The following is a 23,861-nucleotide window of genomic DNA, read 5'->3' as shown; positions in this document are numbered from 1 at the left end:
CTGGACGGTTGGCTGGAGGTAGAAGCCCAGTGTGCTTCAGCAGACCTGGGTACCAACTGAGGCATCCTCAAAGGCCACCACTTCAGAAGCAAGGCCTTTATCCCAGTTCCTGCTTGCCCCCACCTGTCTAACTTAAAACATGGTATGGAGAATCTCGGAGTAAGGGCTATCTTTCTAACTCTAAAATCAATGTTGCCGGGCAGTGGTGGTGCACACCATTAATCCCAGCACTAGGAGGCAGAGGCAGGTGATCTCTGTGTTCAAGGCCAGCCTGGTCTACAGAATGAATTCCAGGACAGCCAAAGCTACACAGAGAAACCCTGTCTCACCCCACCACCCCTGCAAAAGAAAAACAATGCATGGTGTTCATTTAGAAGTCCAAGAATAGAAGTGACTTAAAAGGTGCGCATGCCTTTAATCCCAGCACTAGGGAGGCAGAGGCAGGTGGATCTCTGTGAGTTCGAGGCCAGCCTGGTCTACAGAGCGAGTGCCAGGATAGGCTCCAAAGCTACACAGAGAAACCCTGTCTCAAAAACAACAACAACAACAACAACAAAACAAAACAAAAAATGACTGCGCAGGAATAATTCTGTTACTTTAGGTATGTATTCTTCTTTGAATTTCTCTCCAGGTAACTACATATCAACAACACCAAAAGAGAGCCATGCGACACTACTGTTTTACATTGATTATCTCCGTATGCACCACTGTGAGCATGAAGGGTCAGAGGTCAACTTGCAGGAATGTAGTCTCTGGGGGGATTGAACTCAATTTGTCAGGCTTGGCAGCAAGTGCATTGCCTGCTAAGCTGTCTTATTGGTCCTAAAATATTCTTTATTTAAAAATAAATATAATATATATATATATATATATAAATTTTTATTTAAATAAAAAAGAAAACTCAAATCCCAAGCCAATATGTGTATATCAAATCCTTGACCAGTCAGGTCTGTAGGGCATAATCAAATTCAATGTGAAATAGTATATAAACACAGTGCCTTGACTGGGCAAATTAAATAATCGCTACTCAAATGAGTGTTCTGTTTCAATTTCCTACTGGTAGGCAGTGGCAGAACTATTTTACCCTTCCCACCCCACCCCCACCCACTTGTTTCCATTAACAACATGACAGACACAGAGTGTAGACTGAGGTAGCTCTGACCTCAGCAGGAGTTAATGGGTAGAAATACAAGAAATAAGAAAAAAAAAAATATATATATATATATATTTGGTTTTTCGAGACAGAGTTTCTCTGTGGCTTTGGAGGCTGTCCTGGAACTAGCTTTTGTAGACCGGGCTGGTCTCGAACTCACAGAGATCCACCTGCCTCTGCCTCTCTAGTGCTGGGATTAAAGGCGTGCCACTAACGCCCGGCCATTCTTTTTAAGTCTAGCTTTTTTCCCATGGAGTTCTTTATGGTAAAAATCATTTTGTCTTTTTGTTCTTTTTTAAGACAGAGTCCCACGTACCTCAAAGGGTATAAAGTTCCAGTTATCTGAGATCAGCACACGTTGAGGATCTGTGATGATCACAGCATGGTGATGGTGAAATATACTGCGTATCAGTGCATGCTGAGATGGTAAGCAAGTACTTACCCGCCAGAAAAGAAAGACAGAAAATAATGGCTCTTAGCTAGCTTAACTGAGGTAATAATTTCAGAGTGTGTGTGTGTGTGTGTGTGTGTGTGTGTGTGTGTGTATGTGTATATATAATACCGCAAACACAGAGTTTGTCAGTTTGACATCAGTAAAGCTGAGGGGCAATTCCTATCCAATTAGTCAAGATTGACAGCCCCTTTGTCCCATCTCTAACATCCTGAGCAGCTCCGGACTGTTCTGTGCTTTGCCTAACAATTGGCATGCTGCAGCTACTATAAGATTCCCCTCCACTGGAGCTCTTCCTACTCCAGCCAGGGAAGCCAAGAGCCCAGGCTTTCAAATATGGGTACAATGCCAGGCAGCTGGCCGAGTCACAAAGGTTGGCAGTGGAGACTGCTGCTGGAGCTTGGCACAAACAAAACTGGTCCACTTTCATTCTTGCTATTTGTTTACAGCATCCAGTTTTGATTTGATATTGATAATTAATCCCTCTACTCAAAGGTTTCTATAAGAAGCAAAATGGAATTTGGCATTTGTAGTCTTTAGGTTTCTGTGGAATAGCTGTAACTGGGGTGTACTGACACCCCAGCTTGATGCAGGGGGAGGGGGAGTGTGAGAAGGCTGTACTCTTCACATAGTTACATGTTGGATGCAGCTTTGGAATGAAGCTAGGATGTGTGGCTTTGGCCTCTTACTAGCTTTGACCTGGGAAAACTTTGTCTTAAGATGGTTTCACTATGTATGCATCCCTGGCTGTCCTGGAACTGTGTGGACCAGACTATCCTAAAACTCATAGAGCTCTGCCTGCCTGTGTCTCCTGAGTGCTGGGATTAAAGGCATGCACCACACCTTGCCTGGGAAGGTTTGTTCATAAACAAGAGTACTGGTGCCTGGTATATACACAGTGTGTGCTCCCTGCTATTGAAGGGCCATGAAAAGCTTGAGTGCAGGCATAGCCTATTCAGATAAGCTCAAGGGAGACACAACACTTTATGCGGGGGAGGGACTTTTATATATGAGCTTTTATTTATCTTTTTTGTTTTTTTCTAGACAGGGTTTCTCTGTGTAGCTTTGGAGCCTATCCTGGCACTTGCTCTGGAGACCAGGCTGGCCTCGAACTCAGAGATCCTACTGCCTCTGCCTCCCTAGTGCTGAGATTAAAGGCGTGCGCCACCAACACCCCGCTTATTTATGTTTTTAAATAAAATTCTGATTTAAGAAACTTTGTAAGATAGTATTTCAAGATGTACAATCACAGAAGTACATGTTAACATGTGCACACACAGAGACACACATACATAGGCACACGGGCACTCGTGCACATGCGTGTACACATACACACAGTTTTCTGGTCCCTTCATCCTTTGGTGCCTGGCCTGCTTTGGCATCTTCATTGTCTATAGGATTGTTCCCATCTTGCCTGTATCCCCTTTCCCTCTTTCCCCTCTGGGTACCTTCCCCTTTCTTGCAGGGGTTATCTCAGGCTTGATTCTGGCTTAGCAGACAAATGTGCAGTGTTTCTGTAGCAACCCTTGACATAACCCCTAAGCATTTCCCTCTGTTTTTCTGTTAGATGCTGTGGAAACACAAGGATTGAATATGGACATGGCACCCACTGTGTTGCTCTGTCCTGGCTGGTTCTGTCTTCTTTCCACCTCTTCTTTGTGTGTTGTTTTGATCCGTATAGATGTTTTGCCTGCATGCATGTCTGCACACCACATGTAAGAAGTGCCAAAGAAGGCTACAAGAGGTCTCTCTGCAGCTGTCTTTCTGAGTGTCTACGTTTTCCCCATAAGGCTCAGAGTGTAGCTCCATGACAGAACTTGCCTAGTAGACACCAAAGGCTCTAGGTTTGATCCCCAACACTGCCAAATGAATAAGTAAATCTTACTGTGTGGCTCTTGGGGACTGCTCCATATAAGGACAATATTAATTTACTTAATTATCAATGTTAAAGTTTGAAATGCAACTCCTAAGCCAACAGCTTATCTCTTGGAGATTTAAAAACTTCAGCTATGTTCAGTGTGTTTACAGGGTACAGGTGTCTCCACTATCTAATTCTAGAAAATGCCTGTTATGGAGTTGGGGGGATGGCTCAGTGGGTAAGAGCAATTGACCACAAGAACGCAAGATTGGATCCCATCATCCACATAAAAAGGCCAGATGTGGCCACACACCTGTAGCCCCAGCTCCACGAGAGATTAAGCAGATGGCTGGCACTTGCTGCCTCCCAGCCTTGCTCCAGGCTCAGTGAGAGGTACCATCTCAAGAGAGTGAGAGAGCAGGGCACCCACCATGTTCTAGCCACTGTTCTTATGTACATATACCTGTGCCCCATCCCAACATGTATCTACATCATACACACAGAGAAGAAAATGCCATCATCCCCTGATGAACCTCATAGCCATTGGCAGTATACCCAGCCCCTGACAACACCAACCTTGCCTCCTCTGCGCTTTAATGCACAGAACCTCAAGATACTTAAAATGCATGAGCTAGGGGCCAAGCATGCAAGGATACTTTACAGACGGGCACGCAATAAATGCCTTTGTCCTGTCCTCACTCAGCTTCCGGCACAGAGGCCCTGCTGTGACCCCAGCCTGTGCTGAGGAGACCAGTCCCAGTAGCTGACCCAACCTGGAGTAGAGCCTGAGCCAGACACATAACACAGTAGCCTGTGCTGGCCTGGAGCTCATGGCCACTCTTACGCTTTAGCCTCCGCAGTGCTGAGTTTATGGCACTGCCACACCTGGCGTAATTTATAAGTTTCTGTCGTTTATTGGTTTGCTTTTGTTTGGTTTTTGAGGGTTTCACTCTATAATCCAGGCTGGCCTGGAACTTACTGTGTAAACCGTGACCATCCTCCTGCCTCAGCCTCCCAAGGTCTGGGATTATAGGTGTGGGCCACCACATCAAGGATCATGCATGATTTAACTTTGTCATTATGAGAAAATGTCCTGCCATCTCTACCGGACAGGCTTACTAAGTCCACAGATACCCCCACACACCTGCCAGCCTTTCTGACACAGGGGCAGCTTCCCTAGCTTGTCGTGGGTCTTGAAGCATCTTACAGAGGAGTGCTCCCCATTACTTTAGTGTAGATGATGGAGAATCTGAATGATGACATTATGGTCCTCCTCCTTCCTCTGCTAACCACCAACTGTTGCCCAGGAGATGAGCGGGGGAGGGGAAAGAGTTCTGGGCATCTGTTGGAGGCTTGGGGATGGTAGGACTATGTCAGGATATTGCTTGGTCCAGAGGTTAGGCAGAAATGAGGAGTGTTATCTGTGGCCCACCTCGCTGGCAACATGGGCTGTGCAGTTCCTTCCGTATGGGCATTTCCTGCTGGGGGTGGGCATTCTCCAGCACTCCAAGTGAGCCCAGGGTCCTCTATGGGGCTGTGAGGGTGTCTAGAACTGTTTTCCTTACCTCCCTTCCTCCCCTCTGACAGAATTAAAAACATCTGTGTAAATCAAGCGTTTGTCTTTCCAAAACCTCTAGTCCAGGCCCCACGGTGAGTTTCAGGTGAGAGACTTCATTTCTTGGGTCATTTGCCTGGATTCGATACTCCTGGTTTCTCAGTGTGCTAGTAACACCGAAAATCACAGCTCATTTATGGTTTGCTGGTGACTGGGCTCTTCATTCCTTGCCAGCTCTGGCTTCCCTTGCGTTGGTTCAACCTGCTCTCACCAATTAATTCAGTGGAGTCATTACAAACAGCAGGTTCGGTATCAGTAGAGAGAGTGGCAGCGCTTGTTCGCGATGATCCTTATGCTGTCACTCCCCTTTACAGACAAAGACACTGAGGCTCAGGAGGTCAGCTATCTTCCCAAGCTCAGACAGATGTAAGTGGTGAAGCTGGGTGGGCGACCTGGCTTCGGCTTTCCACAATCCCTGTGGTTCCACTCATCTTCTAATCCCCTCCCACGTTTAATTGGAGTGACTGCATTACAGTTTCAGAGGTTCAGCTCATTGTCGTCATGGTGGGGAGATGGCCCGTAGGCAGACATAGTGCTAGAGAAGCAGCTGAAAGTCCTACATCTTGTAGGCAACAAGACGTTGACTCAGACACGGGGTGATATCCTGAGCAGGGGAAACCTCAAAGCCGGCCCCCACAGTGACACACTTCAACAAGGCCAAGTCTACTCCAGCAAAGCCACACCTCCTAATAGTGCCACTCCCTATGAGATTATGGGGACCAATTATGTTCAAACTACAACAATCTCCAAACTTGGTTTTACTTTAAAATTTTTGAGACAGGGTCTCCCTAAATTGGCCTGGAACTTGTTCTGTATCCCAACAAACCATAAATGTATGGTCTGTATCACCAGCAAACCATAAATGAGCTGTGATTTTCGGTGTTACTAGCACACTGAGAAACCAGGAGTATCGAATCCAGGCAAATGACCCAAGAAATGAAGTCTCTCACCTGAAACTCACCGTGGGGCCTGGACTAGAGGTTTTGGAAAGACAAAAGCTTGATTTACACAGATGTTTTTTATTTTGTCAGAGGGGAGGAAGGGAGGTAAGGAAAACAGTTCTAGACACCCTCACAGCCCCATAGAGGACCCTGGGCTCACTTAGGATCTCCTCAATCTCCTTGCTTTTCGAGCATCTGGGATTATAGGTCTGTGCCAACCCAATTTGGCATTCACACTGTCACATTCGTAGTCACTTTGTCCTTTCAGACACCAATGTTAATTGCCAACTTGGGAGGATCCCTCTGAGAGGTGGGCTTCTGTGCATTCCAGTGGGGGACCGTCATAAATTGATTGACACAGGAAGACTCATCTGAACTGTGGGCAGGACCTGGCGTGGATCCTAGCCATGGTCTAAGCTGGAGAGTGCAAGCCGGATGAATGCATTTATTGCTTTCTGCTTCCTAATTGTAGATGGTACATGACCAGCTGATTCAAGCTCATGCTGCTATGGCGCCCCGCCCCTCCCCTGCCATGATGGGTAGTCTCCTGAACCGTGGGCCAGAGTGAGCCCTTTGCCTTTTAATTTGCTTTTGTTGATGCATTCTGTCACAGTACCAGGAGGAGGAGCTGAGACACTGAGCTGACAAAGAAGAACAACCAGGCATGGTGGTGCATAGCAGCAATCCCAGCATTGGGGAAGCTGAGGCAAGAGGATGGTGGATTTGAGTCTATCTAGTCTAGACGACATAGTGAGATCCTATCCTGGAGAGAGCTAGAAGGGCAGCTAGGGAGGTGGTGAAGTGCTGGTCCTGCAAGCAGATGACATCAGTTTGATCTCCACAAGTCATGGAAAAAATAGCATAATGTCAGTGCTGGTGGATCCTTGGGGTTTGCTGGCCAGCTAGCCTTGCCTAATTGGTGAACCCAGATTCTAGAGAGTAACTGTCTCAAAGCACAAGGTGAAGAATGGCTCCTGAGGGATAAAACTGGAGCTGGTCTTTGAGTTTATATATACACACACACACACCCCTTACACACACATGCACAAGTGCAGACATGTGCACCTACACACACAGAAACATACACATACAAAAAAATTGAGAAGATCAAATGGCTACTGGGAGGGTGGTTCTCCATCTTGTCCAGTTGTGACCATATAAAAAAGTGTTAATAGCCAGGCAGTGGTGGCACACGCCTTTAATGTCATTAATGCCAGAGGTAGGTGGATCTCTTGAGTTCAAGGCCAGCCTGCTCTATAAAGTGAGTTCTAGAACAGCCAGGGCTACACAGAGAAACACTGTCTTGAAAAAACCAAAGAGCCAGCCACACCTTTAATACCCACTAGTGAGGCAGAGGCAGGCGGATCTCAGTGAATTTTAGGTCAGCCTGGTCTACAGAGCGAGCTCCATGACAGGCACAAAAGCAATACAGAGAAATCCTATCTCGAAAAACAAAACAAAACAAAACAAAAAACAATTAAAAAATAGCATTATCCTCATCATATCAGACACTTAACTGCAGTGAGTTTAGGTGCCTCAGGAAAGTGTCTCTCTCCAGGTCCCATCAGTGAAATGTATGTAAATGCTGACATCTATCTACAGACCCCAAAACTGGATCTCTTTAACACATCCTACAGAAGCCAGGAAGCTGCCTGAGGCAGCTCATGGGAGCTTTGTAAAACCCACGGTGGAATACAGCCCAAGCCCGTGTCCCAGTCCACTTGCCTTGGGAGAACTTGAGTCAAGTCTGCCAGCTCTTAACTTATATTCACTCTCATTTTCCCCAAGGGGCAGCAGCATTTGCTGTCCTTGCAGGGTGACTGAACAGTCGCCAGAAAGCACGTGGGACGAGGTCGAATTCTCTCTTCCCAGCTCTCTGAGGACAATCTTCAGCTGGTTAGTTGGAGCCCTGAGAACAGAGAGACAGAAGACTCACTGAAAGCCCCGAATAGCTTGAGCCGCTCGGCATCGTATGAAAAGGAGGGCACAGGTCCTGGGTATCATGTGGGCCTTGCCCTTTGTCCCCTCTAGAGCCTGCTGTCCTTCACATGTAGAGTACTGGGTAGTCACCAGGTTCTCTGCTCTACTGGAGCCCCATAGGAGATGTTGAGTAAGGGAGTAGAAACAAGGGTGAAGAAGTCATTAACCATGAAGGTGGCGATAACATGTCAGGGGCTGCATGAAGGACTTCAGTGCATGACTGCCTGGAAGCTTCTAACTTTGGAGAATACACCTGTTCATGGAAGAACAGCCACATCAGATCTGGGTTTAGAGGCCAGTCCCTTCAGCCCTAGTTCTTCCTTCTAGGGTACAGGAGTGAGGCTCAGGGCTGAGGAGAAGCTCAGAGCTAAGACCACCTGAGGTTTTATTTGTTTTTATTTTGAGATTGGGGGGAGGGAGCATCTCACGTAGCCCAGTGTGGTGGTTTGAATAAGAATGTCCCCATAGGCTCCTGTATTTGAATGCTTAATTGCCCAGAGTGGCACTGTTTGAAAGGATTAGAAGGATTAGGAATGATATCATATTGAGTCTTGATGGGCTGGACACATGGGGAAGGGCCTAGGCCTGGCCCAGGATGATGTGGTAGACTTTGGGGAGCCCCTTTTGAGGGCCTTACCCTGCCTGGGGAGTGGCGGGGGGATGGCTAGGGGCAGGTGGGATGTTGGGGAGGGAGGGGAAGGAGAGGGAGAAGGGATTGACATCTGAAGCAAGCTTTTTCCTAATTTGAACTAATAAAATTAAAATTAAAAAAAAAAGAACCTGGAAATAACACCTTATGAGACTAAATAAAGGTAGATGTCAACTTAGAAAAAAAAAGATATGTATGTCACATTGCATGTTGATCTACTAAGGAAAGTCCGAAGCCCTTGTTCTCAGTGTGCATTTCTCAGTAAATTTCTGTGGTAATCAGAAGTTTAGATTGCGTCCTGGTAGTTGCTTAGATTTATTTATGAGAACATTTGCTATGATTGAAGACCTGAAGTATATCCTTATGAGGGATAATAAATATATAATAAATATAAATGGAAAAAAGAGGATTAGGAAATGTGGCCTTGTTGGAAGCATATCATTGGGGGTGGGTTTTGAGGTTTCAAAAGCCCACTCCAGGCCCAAGCTCACTCATTCTCCTGCTCCTGCTCTCTCCCCTTTCTTCTCTTCCCTCCCCCCTCCCAGATCAAGCTGTAGCTCTCAGCTACCTCTCCAGAACCATGTCTGCCTGCAAAACCCCTGAAACTGTAAGCCAGCCCCAATTAAATGCTTTCTTTCAAAAGAGTTGCTTTGGTCAAGGTGTCTCTTCTCAGCAATAGAATAGTGATCAAGATACACCCAATTTGGCCTTGAACTCGAGGTGCAGCCAAGGATGACCTTCAATATAAGATTCCTCCTGCCTCTTGCTGTGGAAAATTATTTTAAGATGTGTTACATTTGTTTACGCTATGGAACATTTGTTTTAATGATGCAAAGATGTATTGCATTTGTTCATGTTGTATTTGTTTAACTCTGTGAAGCTGTGTACTCTGCCTGTTTAAAACACCTGATAGTCTATTAAAGAGCTGAATGACCAATAGCAAAGGCAGAAGAGAGGGTAGGCAGGGCTGGTAGGCAGAGAGAATAAATAGGAGAAATCTGGGAAGAGAGGAAGGCGCAAGAGAAAACAAAGAGAGGACATAAGGGTCCAGCCACCCAGCCAGCCGTGCAGTAAGTAAGTGAAAGTAAGATATACAGAAGAGCCAGAGACAAAAAGTAGATGGGTTAATTTAAGAAAAGCTTGCAGACCAGTAGTGGTGGTACACATCTTTAATCCCAGCACTTGCACTTGGGAGGCAGAGGCAGTCAGAGCTCTGTGTGTTCGAGACCAGCCTGGTCTACAAGAGCTAGTTCCAGGACAGCCTCCAAAGACACATAAATCCTGCCTCGAAACCACCACCACCACCACCCCAAAAAGAAAAGTTTGCAACAAGTGGCACTTCTACTGTGCACACAAAGATGTTTTCTCAGTGCCCAGGTTGATGGACAAAATGAAGCCTGCTAAGCCATGGTCAGTGAGGGACAGTTCAGGGAGCCAGGGGAGCCAGATCTCAGTGAGTGTCTTGGTCACCTCCTTCTTGCTTCCACCTTTGCTCTTCCTCTGGGGACATGAGCTATTGTTTTTCATTCTATGTGGCACGGTCTGTGGGTACCTGCTCTTCCACCAGACACCCCACTACTCTGCTCTTCTACAGACTGTGGGAGAGATGATAAGAAATATCATAAATCACAGAGACCAACTTGCAAGTGGTAGCTGTTGTGAAAGACTAGGGGAGCCACGAGTCTGACCCTGGAAGGCTTCCTGGAGGAGGTGACTAGAGCTGGGCCAGAGCTTTCTTTGGAGGCCTCTGAGGCAGGGGCCAGGTGAACCCTGATGACTGGGGAGGATAAAGAAAAAAAAAAGATGACTACTCTGTCCTGATGTCTATGCATTTGCCCTATCTAGTCTGGAACTTAACTGTGTGGGATGCACTCTGTGCCCCTAGAGCCCACCTTCTTCTTCTCCCTCCCCCCAGACAGGGTTTCTCTGTATAATTTTGGAGATTGTCCTGGACCTCACTCTGTAGACCAGGCTGGCCTCGAACTCAAAGAGATCCTCCTGCCTCTGCCTCCCGAGTGCTGGGATTAAAGGAATGAGTCCAGCTTTTTAAACTATGGGTTATAACCACGCATGGTATCATGCAACTGAATATAGGAGATCTTGAAATTTTTGGCTAGAGTATAAGATATCCAAACAGACAAAAGCAAACATTCAAAATCAAACGCATAATGAATCTGAGGTGCTACTGGCAGCGCTCACCCACAGTGTGTCTTATGGCATCATAGCAGTCTTGGCTCTGAACACACACACAGCCAGGCATTGCACCAGGAGTGCGGTCACAGCACGTATCCCATGTGCGGCCCGAAGTCTCTCAGCTCAGACCCGAGGCTGCCCTGGGTTATGAAGGACAGTGTTTTCACTGTACATATATAGCTGTCTGCTCTTATACAGGGTTTAACTACAGAAAGCAGAGACATCCATACAGAAGCATCAATAGTACATTTCTGGATTGTTTGGAATATATGATTTTAAAAATTGCTTTTTGAATGGCTCACTTGAGTTTCACAATAAATAAATAAATAAATAAATAAAATAAAAACCCTGTTCGATAGATTTGGGGTTTGTGCCAGACAGTAGTAGTGTATATCTTTAATCCCAGCACTGAGGAGACCGAGGCAAGTGGATCTTTGAGTTCGAGTCCAGCCTGGTCTACAAAGCAAGTTCCAGACTGCCAGGGCTACACAGAGAAACCCTGTCTCAAATAAATAAATAAATAGATTGTGGCTTGGGATTAGGACAGAATTTCTAACAGATCCTGAAATGGCTCTAAACAGGCTTCTGCTGGTTCATGCTGCATGTTTATGTAAAGTGTTGTTCTCAGATCTAAGCATATTACATACATGCTATGAAAATGTCACAACCGAGCCCAGTATTTTGTAAGAACAAAAGTACACGGACAAGAAAGGTTTTCAGAAAGTCTCCGTAGGGGGGCGCTCAGTGGTTAAGAGCACTTGCTCTAGCAGGGGCCCAATACTCTTCTGACATCCACAGGCACTGCAGGCACACAATACATAGACATGTATGAAGGCAAAACACTCAAACACATAGAATAAAAATAGAAAGAAACCTAAAAAGGAAATCTCTCTAGGGCTGGCAAGTTGGTTCAGCAGATAAGGATCTGATAACTTGAGTTCCATCCTCAAAATCCACACAATGGAAGGAAAAGATCTATTCAGATTGTCCATGGCCACCTGATAGCATGCATGTATACACACACATGCACACACACACACAGTAAGTAAACAACAGACATGCAAGTACAAGTCAAAAAGAATTTTTAAATTTAACTTTTTGTGCATTTGTGAGTGTGCACGCACATGCATGCACGTGTAAGCATGTGTGCACATGGTATACAGGTGTAAATCATAAGACAACCTGTGGGAATGGGTTCCCTCCTTCCACCGTGTGGGTTCCAGGGATCACACTCAGGTCATCAGGCCTGGCCACAAGCACCCTTACCCACACAGCCATCTCTCAACATCCTATGAGACAGACATGGGAAGATGAGTGTTCCATTTCAGAGAGAACCTGCCTGAAGCTCCATAAGATGCCCAGGCCAGGCCTCCCTCTCAGCCACTGCCCCAGTGAGGGCTTCTGGGATGTTGCCTTCTAAGGAGATGATGCTAGCCCCTAAGCCAGTGCTTCTCAACCTTCCTAATGCTGCGACTCTTTAATACAGTTCCTCGTGTTGTGGTGACCTCCAACCATAAAATTATTTTCATTGCTACTTCATAACTCATTTTGCTATCAAGAATAATAATGTAAATATCTGATATGTGACCCGGGGTCACGACCTGCCAGTTGACAACCACTGCCCTAAGTGCTTCTGATACAGCACCAGTCAGAACAGACCTCAGAACTTACTGTGAAATGTCGCTTTGAGGCTTCTCAAATAAAGATAGCATCTGGAGAGTCCAATAGAAGGCCTCCCCTCTTCTGAAACTGAGGTCACAGCTTCTCCATACACTTGCCTTTGTGAAAATATGACCACGGCTTTCAAACCTGCTTTTCACCAAACACGAGGCAGACTGTTCGTCTGTCTGGTGCTCATAACACCTGAGCCAAATCTAGTCTATTTCTTTTACCAAAACAAAAGCTCCCATCATACCTCGAGCCCATTGGATCCAAGTCTTCACAGAGGAGGCAAAAGACTTCCTAATCGCATGCTTAAAAAAATGCCAGCTATGCGCTCCCACAGGCGTCCAGCCCCAGCGGCCAAGGGCACTGCGGCTGCCTCACTAGCTTCCCAGCTGATCTACAATTCTATTCTCTTTTGTGCACAATCCCAGACACTGTCTAACAGTTCAGACCCAAGCTTTCATCCCAGGGCTGTCCATCCTGGCCTTATCCTGAAGCCTGACCCAAGTTCATTAAGCACAGGCAGAAACCAAGACAGACTAGAATCTAGGCCAGAGACTGACCACACCATTTCATTTGTCTTGGAGAGAAAAGGTGGATTTCTTTCTTTTTTTTTTTTAAGATTTTATTATGTATACAACACTCTGCTTCCATATATATCTGCACATCAGAAGAGGGTACCAGATCTCATAATAGATGGTTGTGAGCCACCATGTGGTTGCTGGGAATTGAACTCAGGACCTGTGGAAGAATACTCGGTGCTCTTAACCTCTGAGCCATCTCTCCAGCCCCCAAAAAGGTGGATTTCTGATCTGACTCAGTATCCATTGCCTTCTGGGTCCCAGGCCCAGGAGGGCAAGAAAATGAGGAGTCAGAGATGGCCAGAACAGAACCATGAAGCCGTCACAAAACTTGTAGACAAAGCAGATTAAAGACAAAACACTCAAGGCAGCCATGATGTGGGCTGCGGGTGCTGGCAGGGTGACTCCAAGAGGATGGGTCTGACCTGGGACATGAATGAATGAATGAACTGTTGGTTTCCCTGTGAACTGCCCATTTTGTCTTCTCCTTGCCCTCTGCTTTAATCCCACATCAGGCTCACCCCAGTGTGTTTGCTAAACCTCTCTTCAGTTAAGTATAATATAAATGATTTTTGTCTGCACTGGGGCACCTGGAAAATGGGAGTGTATCTGCTTATAAGGGGCTATACAAAATGCAAAAGATAGCATACATCTATGGTTAGCCATGCTCATCTATTACGAAAAAGGATTTTAATAGCAAGGTTTAGAAGGACGATATGTAAAATAAAGTCCCCTCTCTGTGTTTCAGCTACATCCCACGAAATGGCCTTCTCTGCTGGTGAAGATGGTGGAGGTGAGAGAAGGGCGCCTGAAATTTTGCTTCTGGGCTGGGGGTATACTATGCTCAGCAGACAGTGATGCCTGGCCTGCAGGGGTCCTGCATTCTGCCCTCAACCACCGCAGTGAGTTGACTCTGTAAGAGTAATGGAGACAATTGTACTTCACTGTAGAGAGAACCTGCCGCCAGCACAGGTGTTGGTGGGTTAAGGGCAGAGCAAGGCTCTGTTGGTAGCCTAAGACACACACTTGCCAGCCCCGTGGAGTGGGCAGCCTGAACACACTAAAGGCCAACTCCTAAAACCTTGCCCAAGGGGCTTGGGACCTGTTCTAGTTGGCTCTGTATTGCTGTGGTGAACACCACGACCTAAAGCAATTTGGGGGAGGCAAGGGTTTATTTGACTTACAGTTCCAGGACAGAGTCCATCATCGTTTCATTGAGGGAAAGACAGAGCAGGAATTCAAGGTAGGAACTCGAGAAGAGACCTCAAAAGAAGACTGGATAGTGGCTCGCACCTCCAGCTTTCTTATGTAACCAAAGACCACCAACGGGGTGGCACCACCCACAATGGCGGGACCTTTCACGTGTCAATTTCTAATCAAGACAATGCTCTGCAGACCTGCCTACAGGCCTACCTGATAGAAGTAATTTCTCAGTTAAAGTTCCTTTCTTCCAGGGCTCTAGTTTATGTCAAGTTGACAAAAACAAGGCTAGCAGGACTGGCCAGTGGGGGGGGGGGGCTCTTGAGGGGGGGTGCTCCCTGAGGATTTGGGGATGCCTAGGACTTTCTGCTTCCAAGGTACATCTCCTTTCTCATTGTACCAGAATGACTCAGACCAAAGTGGCCCTGACCCAGAACATTCCAGGACAGAGCAGTGGGTGACCCGTGGGTGAAAAACTTACAGGACAAAAAGTCACCAGACATCTGAGGAAGAAAACTACTGTCAACAAACTGTGTGCAGGAATCAGAACAGGCAGACCAAATGTCAAATAGGGACAGCAGAGATATTTTCTGTGAAATGAAGAGGAAAATACATTTGCAAAGACCTGAAATAAAAAAGAACTAGAAATACACACGTGAAATACATAAGATAGGTCATTGAAAAATAATAAAAACAGGGGACCATATTTTGGTGGGTTGTGGTTTGTTTGCTTTATTTTTTAATAGAATATGAAAACACAAATAATAAATTAGATGTCAAAATTTAATTTTTTGGGGGGGTTTCGAGACAGGGTGTCTCTGTGTAGCTTTGGATCCTATTCTGGCACTCACTCTGTAGACCAGGCTGGCCTCAAACTCACTGAGATCCACCTGCCTCTGCCTCCTGGGTGCTGGGATTAAAGGTATGCACCACCAACACTGGGCAAAATTTAATTTTTTAAAATCTTTTTTGAGACAGATTCTCGTGTAGCCCAGGCTGGCATCAAACTCACTATACACCTGAGGTTGGCTTTGAACACCTGAGTCCCTTGCCTCTATTTTCCAAGTACTGAGACTACAAGTGTGTATCTCCATACTTGACTTTAAAACCTTTTTTTTTTTTTTTTAAGGTACTATTTACAGGACCACTGGGCTCATGATCTCACAGCAGCTGTTGCTGCCTGAATAAGACCCACACAAGATCAAGCATGGAGTGGGAAGGGGCTCATGAGCTCCCACCCCTAACTCAGGAGGTAGAGTCCATTTTCCTTAAGGGCGTGGCTCCTGGTAGGTCAACCACACTCCAGTGGATGGCCCTACACTTAGGGCAAAGCTGACAGTAGATGTGTTATTGAATAAAATAAAGAAGACAGAAGTTGGAAGGAACAGGGAGGAGGGGTGTACCTGGGTGGAGTTGGGGTAAGTATGATGGAAATATACTGTATGAAATCCTCAAAAAAATAATGATGTTTTAAAGACATTGTTTAGACAATAGAAGATCAAACACATAAGAGAAAGACAGCCAACAATTCAAATTAATACGGGCAGAAGCAGAAGAGCCAGTGTTGGGTCAGTAAGAGCCAGGGGGATAAATAAGATAGAAACTGAAGCTATTTGAATAAAGCAGCATACACTTCTCACAGCCTGCAAAAATGAAGAGCCTCGGCTACTAACAAAAAAAAAAAATAGAGGGGAAATGCATTTGACATTATAAACTACTATAGACAAAGAGACATCTCTAAATGTTTCTAGAGGTGAAAGGCCAGTGGTGAATAGTACATGTGACTTGTCAATAGAAATCACAGACTTCTCAAACTTTATTTTTATGTTTGTGAGGTGGGTGACATATGTCACCTCATGTGTGTGGAGGTCAGAGGACAACTGGGAGTCAGTTATCTTCTTCCACTACATGGGTCCTGGGGATCGAGTTCAGATTGCCGCAACTCCCTTAGCACACTAAGTCATTTAGCTGGCCCAGAAACTACAGGTAATTTTATGCTATTGTTGTAAATGTCTCCAAAAATAAGGTTTATACTCATAAGAGCTTCAAAATTATGATTGCTATTAGGTTCTGTTGGCACTTGTTATATAACAAATTAATAAATAAGTACATGTATGACCATCTCACTGCTTTCTTTTGGGGGGTAGAGTAGGGATTTGAAACAGAAGCTTACTATGCAGTCTAGGCTAGCCTTACTACATAGTCTAGGCTAGACTCTCTATGTGGCCCAGACTAATTTTGAACTTGTAACCCTCACCTCAGCCTCCCAAGTAACCAGAATTATAGGCATGCCTCCCCAGCCTTAGTACCACTTCCTTAAGAGTTGTATAATTCCCTTAGTAATCTTCTGCATTTTATACACTTAACATTTTTCTGAGGAAAGATCCCTAAGTTTCATGCTATTACCTCAAGAGTCCATGGTGCACCTGTGCATGGGAGTACACACTTAGAGAATCTAAAGCACAGAGTATACAGTCTGCCTCCACCTTCTCATTTACCATGTTGTCCCGCAGATACAAATATGCCTGTCTCTTCCCTGTGGACTCTTACACGGCACAATGGTGTCATATTTCCCTGGGTCCTCAGTGCCGGGAGCAGGATTTGGCACCCATACAGCCATGGCCTATAGAGGATCTACTGCGTATATAAAGCTTGGGTACCACTGGGTGAGAGAGATTAACACATTCATTTGCTGGTTTGGCCGTTCACTCATTGGTTTCTTCAAAGAACAAGGGCTACACACTGCCCCCTGCTGCAGTTATTTCTGGGGACCACAGGGAGTAGGGAGAATGAGAACTCAGTCCTCATTCCCACTGAGACCCTTTCTTGCCTGTGGGCAAAAGAAATTTGCTCTGAATGATGACAATTGAGGCCACTTGTTGTGGGAAGGTGGGTGATGGAGGAACCCAACTCTCACATCTCTACCTATCAGCTCTTTCTGTAAGGGTGCCAAGAGAAAGTAAGCACAACACTGTAAAATGTAGAAAAGAATGCCTTTTTCTTTCATTGCTGAACAGAGCCTTTTTTACATAGCCCAGGCTGGCCTCAAATTCACAGAAATTTACCTGCTTCTGCCTCCACGATGCCAAGGCTGTTTTCATTCTGTTGTGAAATGGGGTTATATGTATCACAGGCTGGCTTCTAACTCACTTATAACCAAGATGACCTTGAATTTCTCCTTCTGAGTGCTGAGATTTGACCAAATGTCCCCACTCCAAGTTTATGCAGTGCTAGGGATCAGAACTCATGACTTTGTGTACACTAGCCAAGTTCTCTGCCCATTGAACTATATCCCCAGCTTGTCTTCTAAAGAAAAAAGTCTATGAGGTTCTCCTAAAAACAGTTTACCTTGATGTAGCTACTGGTCTGGCCTAGCAAGCCTTAAGAGGGGGACTCTCCATTGTCCCAGGTGTTTCAGGGGTGGATTCCGAAGTCATGGAATGGATGTTTGCCCTCTCTGGAGTTCCTTTTCTGCCTCAAACTCTATGACGTCATCAATTGACTACAATGACCAAGGGTCCCTAGATACCTTGGGGATCCTTTTCCTTCCAAGAGATCAGAACTAGGCAAGAAGGTGGGATGGCCTCCTCATACCTGCATACATACGCTCAGAGACCAAGGGAGGGAATGGCTGAACCAGTAGGCCAGACAATCTGTCCAAAACGGATGTGGCAGACTCTCAGGGAAGTGGGATGGAGAGTTGAAGGTGTGGTACCCAGGAAGAACTGGGGAAAGGTTACAAGGTCAGCCAGGTTCCCAAATGATTAAAACAAAACCTAAGGAGATTTCTTCAGGGCCCAGTAAAGTTGGAAGGCAAGCTATCATGAGGCAGAAACAGAACCAATACAAGTTCAAGGCCAACCTTGACTGTCTTACAAAGACCAAAAAAAGGGCTGGTGAGGTAGAAGTACTTGCCACCTAGGTGACTCAAATTCAATCCCAGAACCCACATAGTACAAGGACAGAACTAATTCCAGAAAGTTACCCTCCAACCTACACATATACACATGCCCACATGCACCCATTCATATGTGCACGACATACACATACCACACACAAACACACACACACACTTAATAAAAATGAGAACTTAAAAACCAAAGGAAGAGCCAGGCATGGTTGTGCACACCTTTAATCCCATCACTTGGGAGGCAGAGGCAGGTGGACCTCTGTGATTTCAAGGCCAGCCTGATCTACAAGGCAAGTTCCAGGACAGCCTGGACTGCTACACAGAAAAACTCAAAAAACAAAAACAAGCAAAAGCAAACAACAACAACAAAAACCCCCACCACAACAACAAAAAGAAGGAAGGGGCTGGAGAGATGGCTCAGTGGCTAAGAGCACAGGCTGCTCTTGCATAGGACACAGGTTTCATTCCCAGCACACACACACGGCAGCTCACAACCATCTGTAATTCCAGTTCCAGGGACTCTGATGCTCTCTTCTGGCCTTATGGGCACCAGGCACACACACACACACACGCACACACACACACACACACACACACACACACACACACACACACAGACACACACAGACATACACACAGACACACACAGACACACACACAGACAACACACACACACATACACACACACACACACACACACACACACACACACACACACACGGTACAGAAACATACATGTATGTAAAACATTCACACACATGCAATAAAAATAAGTCTTTTTTTATGAAAGAAGGGAAACTGGGGGAAGAAGAAGAGATTTCCTCAAAGAGACATATCCAAATCCAAACATAAATTTAACAAATCCTATAGCACTTTCCCAGAGAGACACAGCCTTAAAACACAGCAAAAGTTAACGGTACCATCTAGGACCAGTTCATGGGACTAACATCATACCTGTTTGCTGAGTGCTGCAGAAAACATTCCAGAGGCCCCCTCAGCTCCCTCATCTGGTCCTAGCCCCAGGTGGCCTCTTTCTCACTGCTCTGTATGCAGACATAAGCGGCTTCAGCACATGACCTCTCCTAGTACTGGGGGCCATTCTCTCTGGATGGAGTTGAAACAATGTATCAAATACATCAAATCAACTGGGAGTGTGCCATCTTCTCACGTTGTTTCCGGTGATAATGACCTGTTATTCCCCACCCAACCCCCAAGGAAAACGGCTCAGAAAGCTTTACCTTAAAAAGCATATCCCTCCCCAGTAAATATTTAATCAAAATTGTAAAATCGTTACAATTTTAAAAAAGATGTCTGGCAACCAGCTTGCAATCTACTAGAGCAGATAAGCAGTTCACGGTCACTTGACAAGATAGACGTGCAGGCAGTTTCAAAAAGAGCTGGGAGTGAAGAGAAAAGGTCAGGGACATGTCATCGACTCCAGACAGATCTGCATGATAGGGTTAGGAGAGAGAGAGCAGACAGTAGGACCCTGCTTCAGAGAGAAAGAGATCAGCAGAATAGGAGAATGGGATTTCAGGGGCAGCTGAGATAGGGAAGCGCTTGTGGGATCCAGGGCCTGCAGAGACAGGAAAATGCTTGCCTCCAAACATCAGGACCTGAGCTCCATTCACAGAGAAGGATACCTGGTGCAGCAGTGTGCCTGTAATTCTAATGTTGGGAGGTAGAGACAGGAGGATGACTAGGACTTGCTGGAAGCCAACTAGCATAAACAGTGAGCCCCATATCCCACTAAAGGAACCTGTCTCAAAGGAAATGGATGGCATTTCTGAGGATGACACTGAGGCTGTCCTCTGGCCTCTATACACATGTACACACACCCACACAGACTTGCACACATGTGCACGCACACACACACAGACACATACAGACACACACACATACACACACACACACACCTTCCAGCTGACTCCAGTTCACGAGCAAGCACTATAGGGTCACATGGTCACTGCTCAGTCGCTGGAAGTATTTCACTTCAACCAAGTGAAATTTGGATAATCAGTTTCACATGTTCCTTCTCTTAGCAGAAAGTCTGGGCTAAAGAGTTGGCTCTAAAGCGCCTTCTGACTCTACAGGTCCCTTATTCTGATAGGACATGGAGATAGCAATGAGATTCTCAGAAGAAAGATCAACACCTCACGCCAAGAATCCTGGAAACCCAAGTTTCTTTTATTCTTGGACTGCATTTCATAGACCTAACGGTCCTTGAAATAAATATGGACAGCAGTGACTGCTACCTACTGCATGACGGGGAATGGAAGACAGTACCTTGAGTTGCGTCCCACCCCCTCAACACACCTCTGGAGAATGACACCCCAGAGTGCTCACAGAGCACCTGAATCTGGTTAAGATTCCTCCTGGCTCCAGGGCAACAGGCCCCTCTGCATTCATCTGAAGATGAATGTGCCAAAGCCCTGTTCTCCCGGCGCCTATGAAGCAAACATGACAAGTGAGGCCACGTTAAGCTAGATCCCCTAGTTCACTAAGTGTCTTTCTCCCTCTCAAGGGTTCATCTGTAGGTCTCGGGTCCCATCTCCCGCCAGAGGCAGCTTGATGTCAGAAAGGAACTAAGTCACCAGCCACCTGGGAAGATTCTGAGTCCAGCAGCCAGGGACTTGAAGCTATTGAACACTGGCAGCTCAACTGAAAAATTTACCAAAATGGGATCTCTTGGGCCAGATCCTTTGATTTCAAAAGCCAACCCATCTTTGGTCAAAATATGCCAAAGGGAGGTCGCCGAGTGTCGCTGCAAAGCCAGTACCAGGATGCTAAGGATACTGAGAACTCTGGTTTTCTTTTGGCCCTGGAGAAGGGAAGGTCAGTCTGGAGGTCATCGGGTGGTCCTTGGTCGGCACGGGGCATCACAGACCTGGTGGGCCACCTAGTTTTCCTTCCCCTGCTGCTGTAACCTCTTGGCTACAGCTGTGATCAGAGCTGCTCCCTTTCCACTGCCGTCTTCTGACAGCATGAATGTCACGTCACACTGAGGGGCCAGGTCTTTCACCGTCTCCTGCAGAATCCGGGAGAAGCTGGGACAAAGAGGAAGACACATCAGCCCTTGCAGTGGGGTTGGCAGATAGAAAACTGTGACCACGTTTTCCTCTCTGAAAAGCCCACTCTCATCAGTCAAGTGCAGGATCAGCTGGAGGATTTTTTTCAGGTGCTCTTCAGCAGGCTAAGGAACTCTTTTTTTTTTTTTTAAGATTTTATTTTTATTATGTATACAACATTCTGCTTCCATGTACATCTGCACACCAGAAGAGGGCACCAGATCTTATAACGGATGGTTGTGAGCCACCATGTAGTTGCTGGAAATTGAACTCAGGACCCCTGGAAGAGCAGTCGGTGCTCTTAACCACTGAGTCATCTCTCCAGCCCCAAGGCTAAGGAACTCTTATTCCTAGTTCTGAGGGCCTTATCATAAAGGGGACGGGGGACTCCATCAAACTGTCAGCACCTTTTTGTTGTTGTTGTTTGTTGTTTTCAAGACAGGGTTTTTCTGTGTAGCCCTGGCTGTCCTGGAACTCACTCTGTAGACCAGGCTGGCCTTGAACTTAGAGAGCCTGGTGTGCACCTCCACCGTCTGGCATCAGTACCTTTTAAAAGGATTGTAGGCTTTCCTTTTGCCTTTGGTCAAGTCTTAGTTCAAGCAAGAGATTTGGAACTGGTGAGATGGCTCAGAGGTGCTTGCCACCAAGCAGGTCTGATGACCGGAGCTCGATTCCTGGGCCCCATGTGGTGCTGAGAGGGAAATGACTCCTGTGCATCCATGTATGCACACACTTATATACACACATACGTACAAAATAAATGTAAGAATACTTTAAAGTCTGCATTTGTAGAAACCAAACTCCAGATTGCGTGTCACCAAGGGACAAAGAGAGAAGCTGTGAGCCTGTGATCAGCACCACAGGAATTTTATAATCTTATTCAGATATCCCCTTGTCACCAAAATAAAATGGGAAACATTAAACAACAATAATAGCTTTTGCCAGACAGTGGTGGCACACGCCTTTAATCCCAGCACTTGGGAGGAAGAGGCAGGTGGATCACTGAGTTTGAGGCCAGAGAGGGTTCCAGGATAGCCAGGGCTGCATAGAGAAACCCTGTCTCAGAAAAACAAAAACAAACAAAAAAGTAATAGCTTTTTATAAGTGAAACAATTAAACTTTAGCCTCTTGACAGCCTATGGGGTGACTATGAATTTTTTTTTGCCCTCATTCTACAGAAGAGCCAAAGCAGACACAAAACTAGTCCTATGCCACACACTCCATGTGTGACTGGGCTCTACATTTTTCAGTCCACTGACTGAACTGAGAAATTACGGTCAGTTCGAAGCTGGCTGGCGCTCTGGCCAAGCTCTCTGCCTGGCCCTATGTACTGTAATCACAATGTGTGCCTCCTTAGTGCTGGTGGTGCCCATTTAATCTCTATGATATCCCAAGGGGCAGAGGTCACTGCTATTGACCTGGCACAGATAAGGACCCTGTCTGGGCTTTAGAGACTGACTTCTAGCCTCATGTGGACAACCAGGAAGCAGAAGCACCAGCCCTTGCTTCAGCCTCAACAGCAGTGGACTCTACCATGCTCAGTTACCACCACCATGGGGCCACATCTTCCCACCATGAAGATGAAGAGTTTGTGTGGGTCCAGCCCTGGCCATCAGCATGCCTACCCTCTTTCCCAGTCCCCATGCCCATCACAGGCACTCACTGAGGGTGCAGCTTGTACAGCGTTCCATCCACGCCCACCGTGACCTTGAAGTGCTTGAGCCCCTGGTCTTGTCTCCTTTTCTCCACGATTGCAGCCATGCCTGCGCCACAGAGCTGGGCGGCCCTCCGTGACACGGCGCCACACACCTCTTTCACCACAATACTGTCTTCACACGTGCTGTCCAGGCCTAGCTGCTGCAGGATCCTCCTGACCTGCAGGAGGGCCAGCCGATCACTGTGGACAAGCAGGTCAGAACATTAGAAGCTGCTTCCTGAACCTAGACCTGGGTCATATGATCCAGAGTCTTCTGGAATGGGCCTTAGCCAGACACATGCTGTCAATGGCTGAGGGTGTAGAGTATCAGAGGCACAGAAAGTCCCCCACCCTAGGAAGTCCCATTGCCTTTAAATAGCAAGATGTGAGTGTCCTTGTGTTAGATACACCTTTGCCCATTTCACTAGGAGCTAATATTAGAGACACTAACCAACAGACCAGATGTTTTCCAGGAGTCTGAGGTTCAGAATACAAGGGATGTCCCCTTAGACAGGGGCCTCCCAGCAACTTAGCACTCCCCCATGGAACTCTCTCCCCATTCTGGATGCCAATTTCCTTCTACTTCTAGTTTTTTTCTTGCTGTATAGACTAGGACTGTCCTGGCATTCACATTCTCAGTCTGGCCTGAGATTCATGTAACCCTTTTTGCTCCTACTTCCCAAGTGCTAGGATTAAAGGTATGTGCTGTCAACCCAGCTAACTATATGCTCTTTAAAGATGAAACCAGGCTGGGTGGTGGTGGTGCACACCTTTAATCCCAGCACCCTGCATTTGGGCGGCAGAGACAGGCAAATCTCTGAGTTTGAGGCCACCTACCAAGGCCACAGAGCCAGAGCTACACACAAAGCAACACTGTCTCAAAAAAAGAAGAAAAAAAAAA

The 23,861-nt window shown here is 46.3% G+C and overlaps 1 protein-coding gene across 1 annotated transcript in view; it reads right to left on the bottom strand.

Moving 5' to 3' along the window:
• Positions 1-20,397: 20,397 nt before the first annotated feature.
• Hkdc1 (hexokinase domain containing 1) overlaps positions 20,398-23,861 on the bottom strand; it is a 40,701-nt gene continuing 37,237 nt past the window's right edge. Inside the window, exons 17-18 of the mRNA XM_027388255.2 lie at positions 22,928-23,161; positions 20,398-21,243 (exon numbers count right to left, since the gene is read on the bottom strand). Coding sequence (XP_027244056.1) covers positions 21,096-21,243; positions 22,928-23,161 — 382 coding nt within the window. The 3' untranslated portion in view covers positions 20,398-21,095. The remainder of the gene's footprint in view (positions 21,244-22,927; positions 23,162-23,861) is intronic.

This window comes from Cricetulus griseus (assembly GCF_003668045.3).
Source record: "Cricetulus griseus strain 17A/GY chromosome 1 unlocalized genomic scaffold, alternate assembly CriGri-PICRH-1.0 chr1_0, whole genome shotgun sequence".
Taxonomy (NCBI): domain Eukaryota; kingdom Metazoa; phylum Chordata; class Mammalia; order Rodentia; family Cricetidae; genus Cricetulus; species Cricetulus griseus.
Note: the sequence above shows the minus strand (reverse complement) of the source record. Positions and strands in the feature narration are given on the sequence as shown.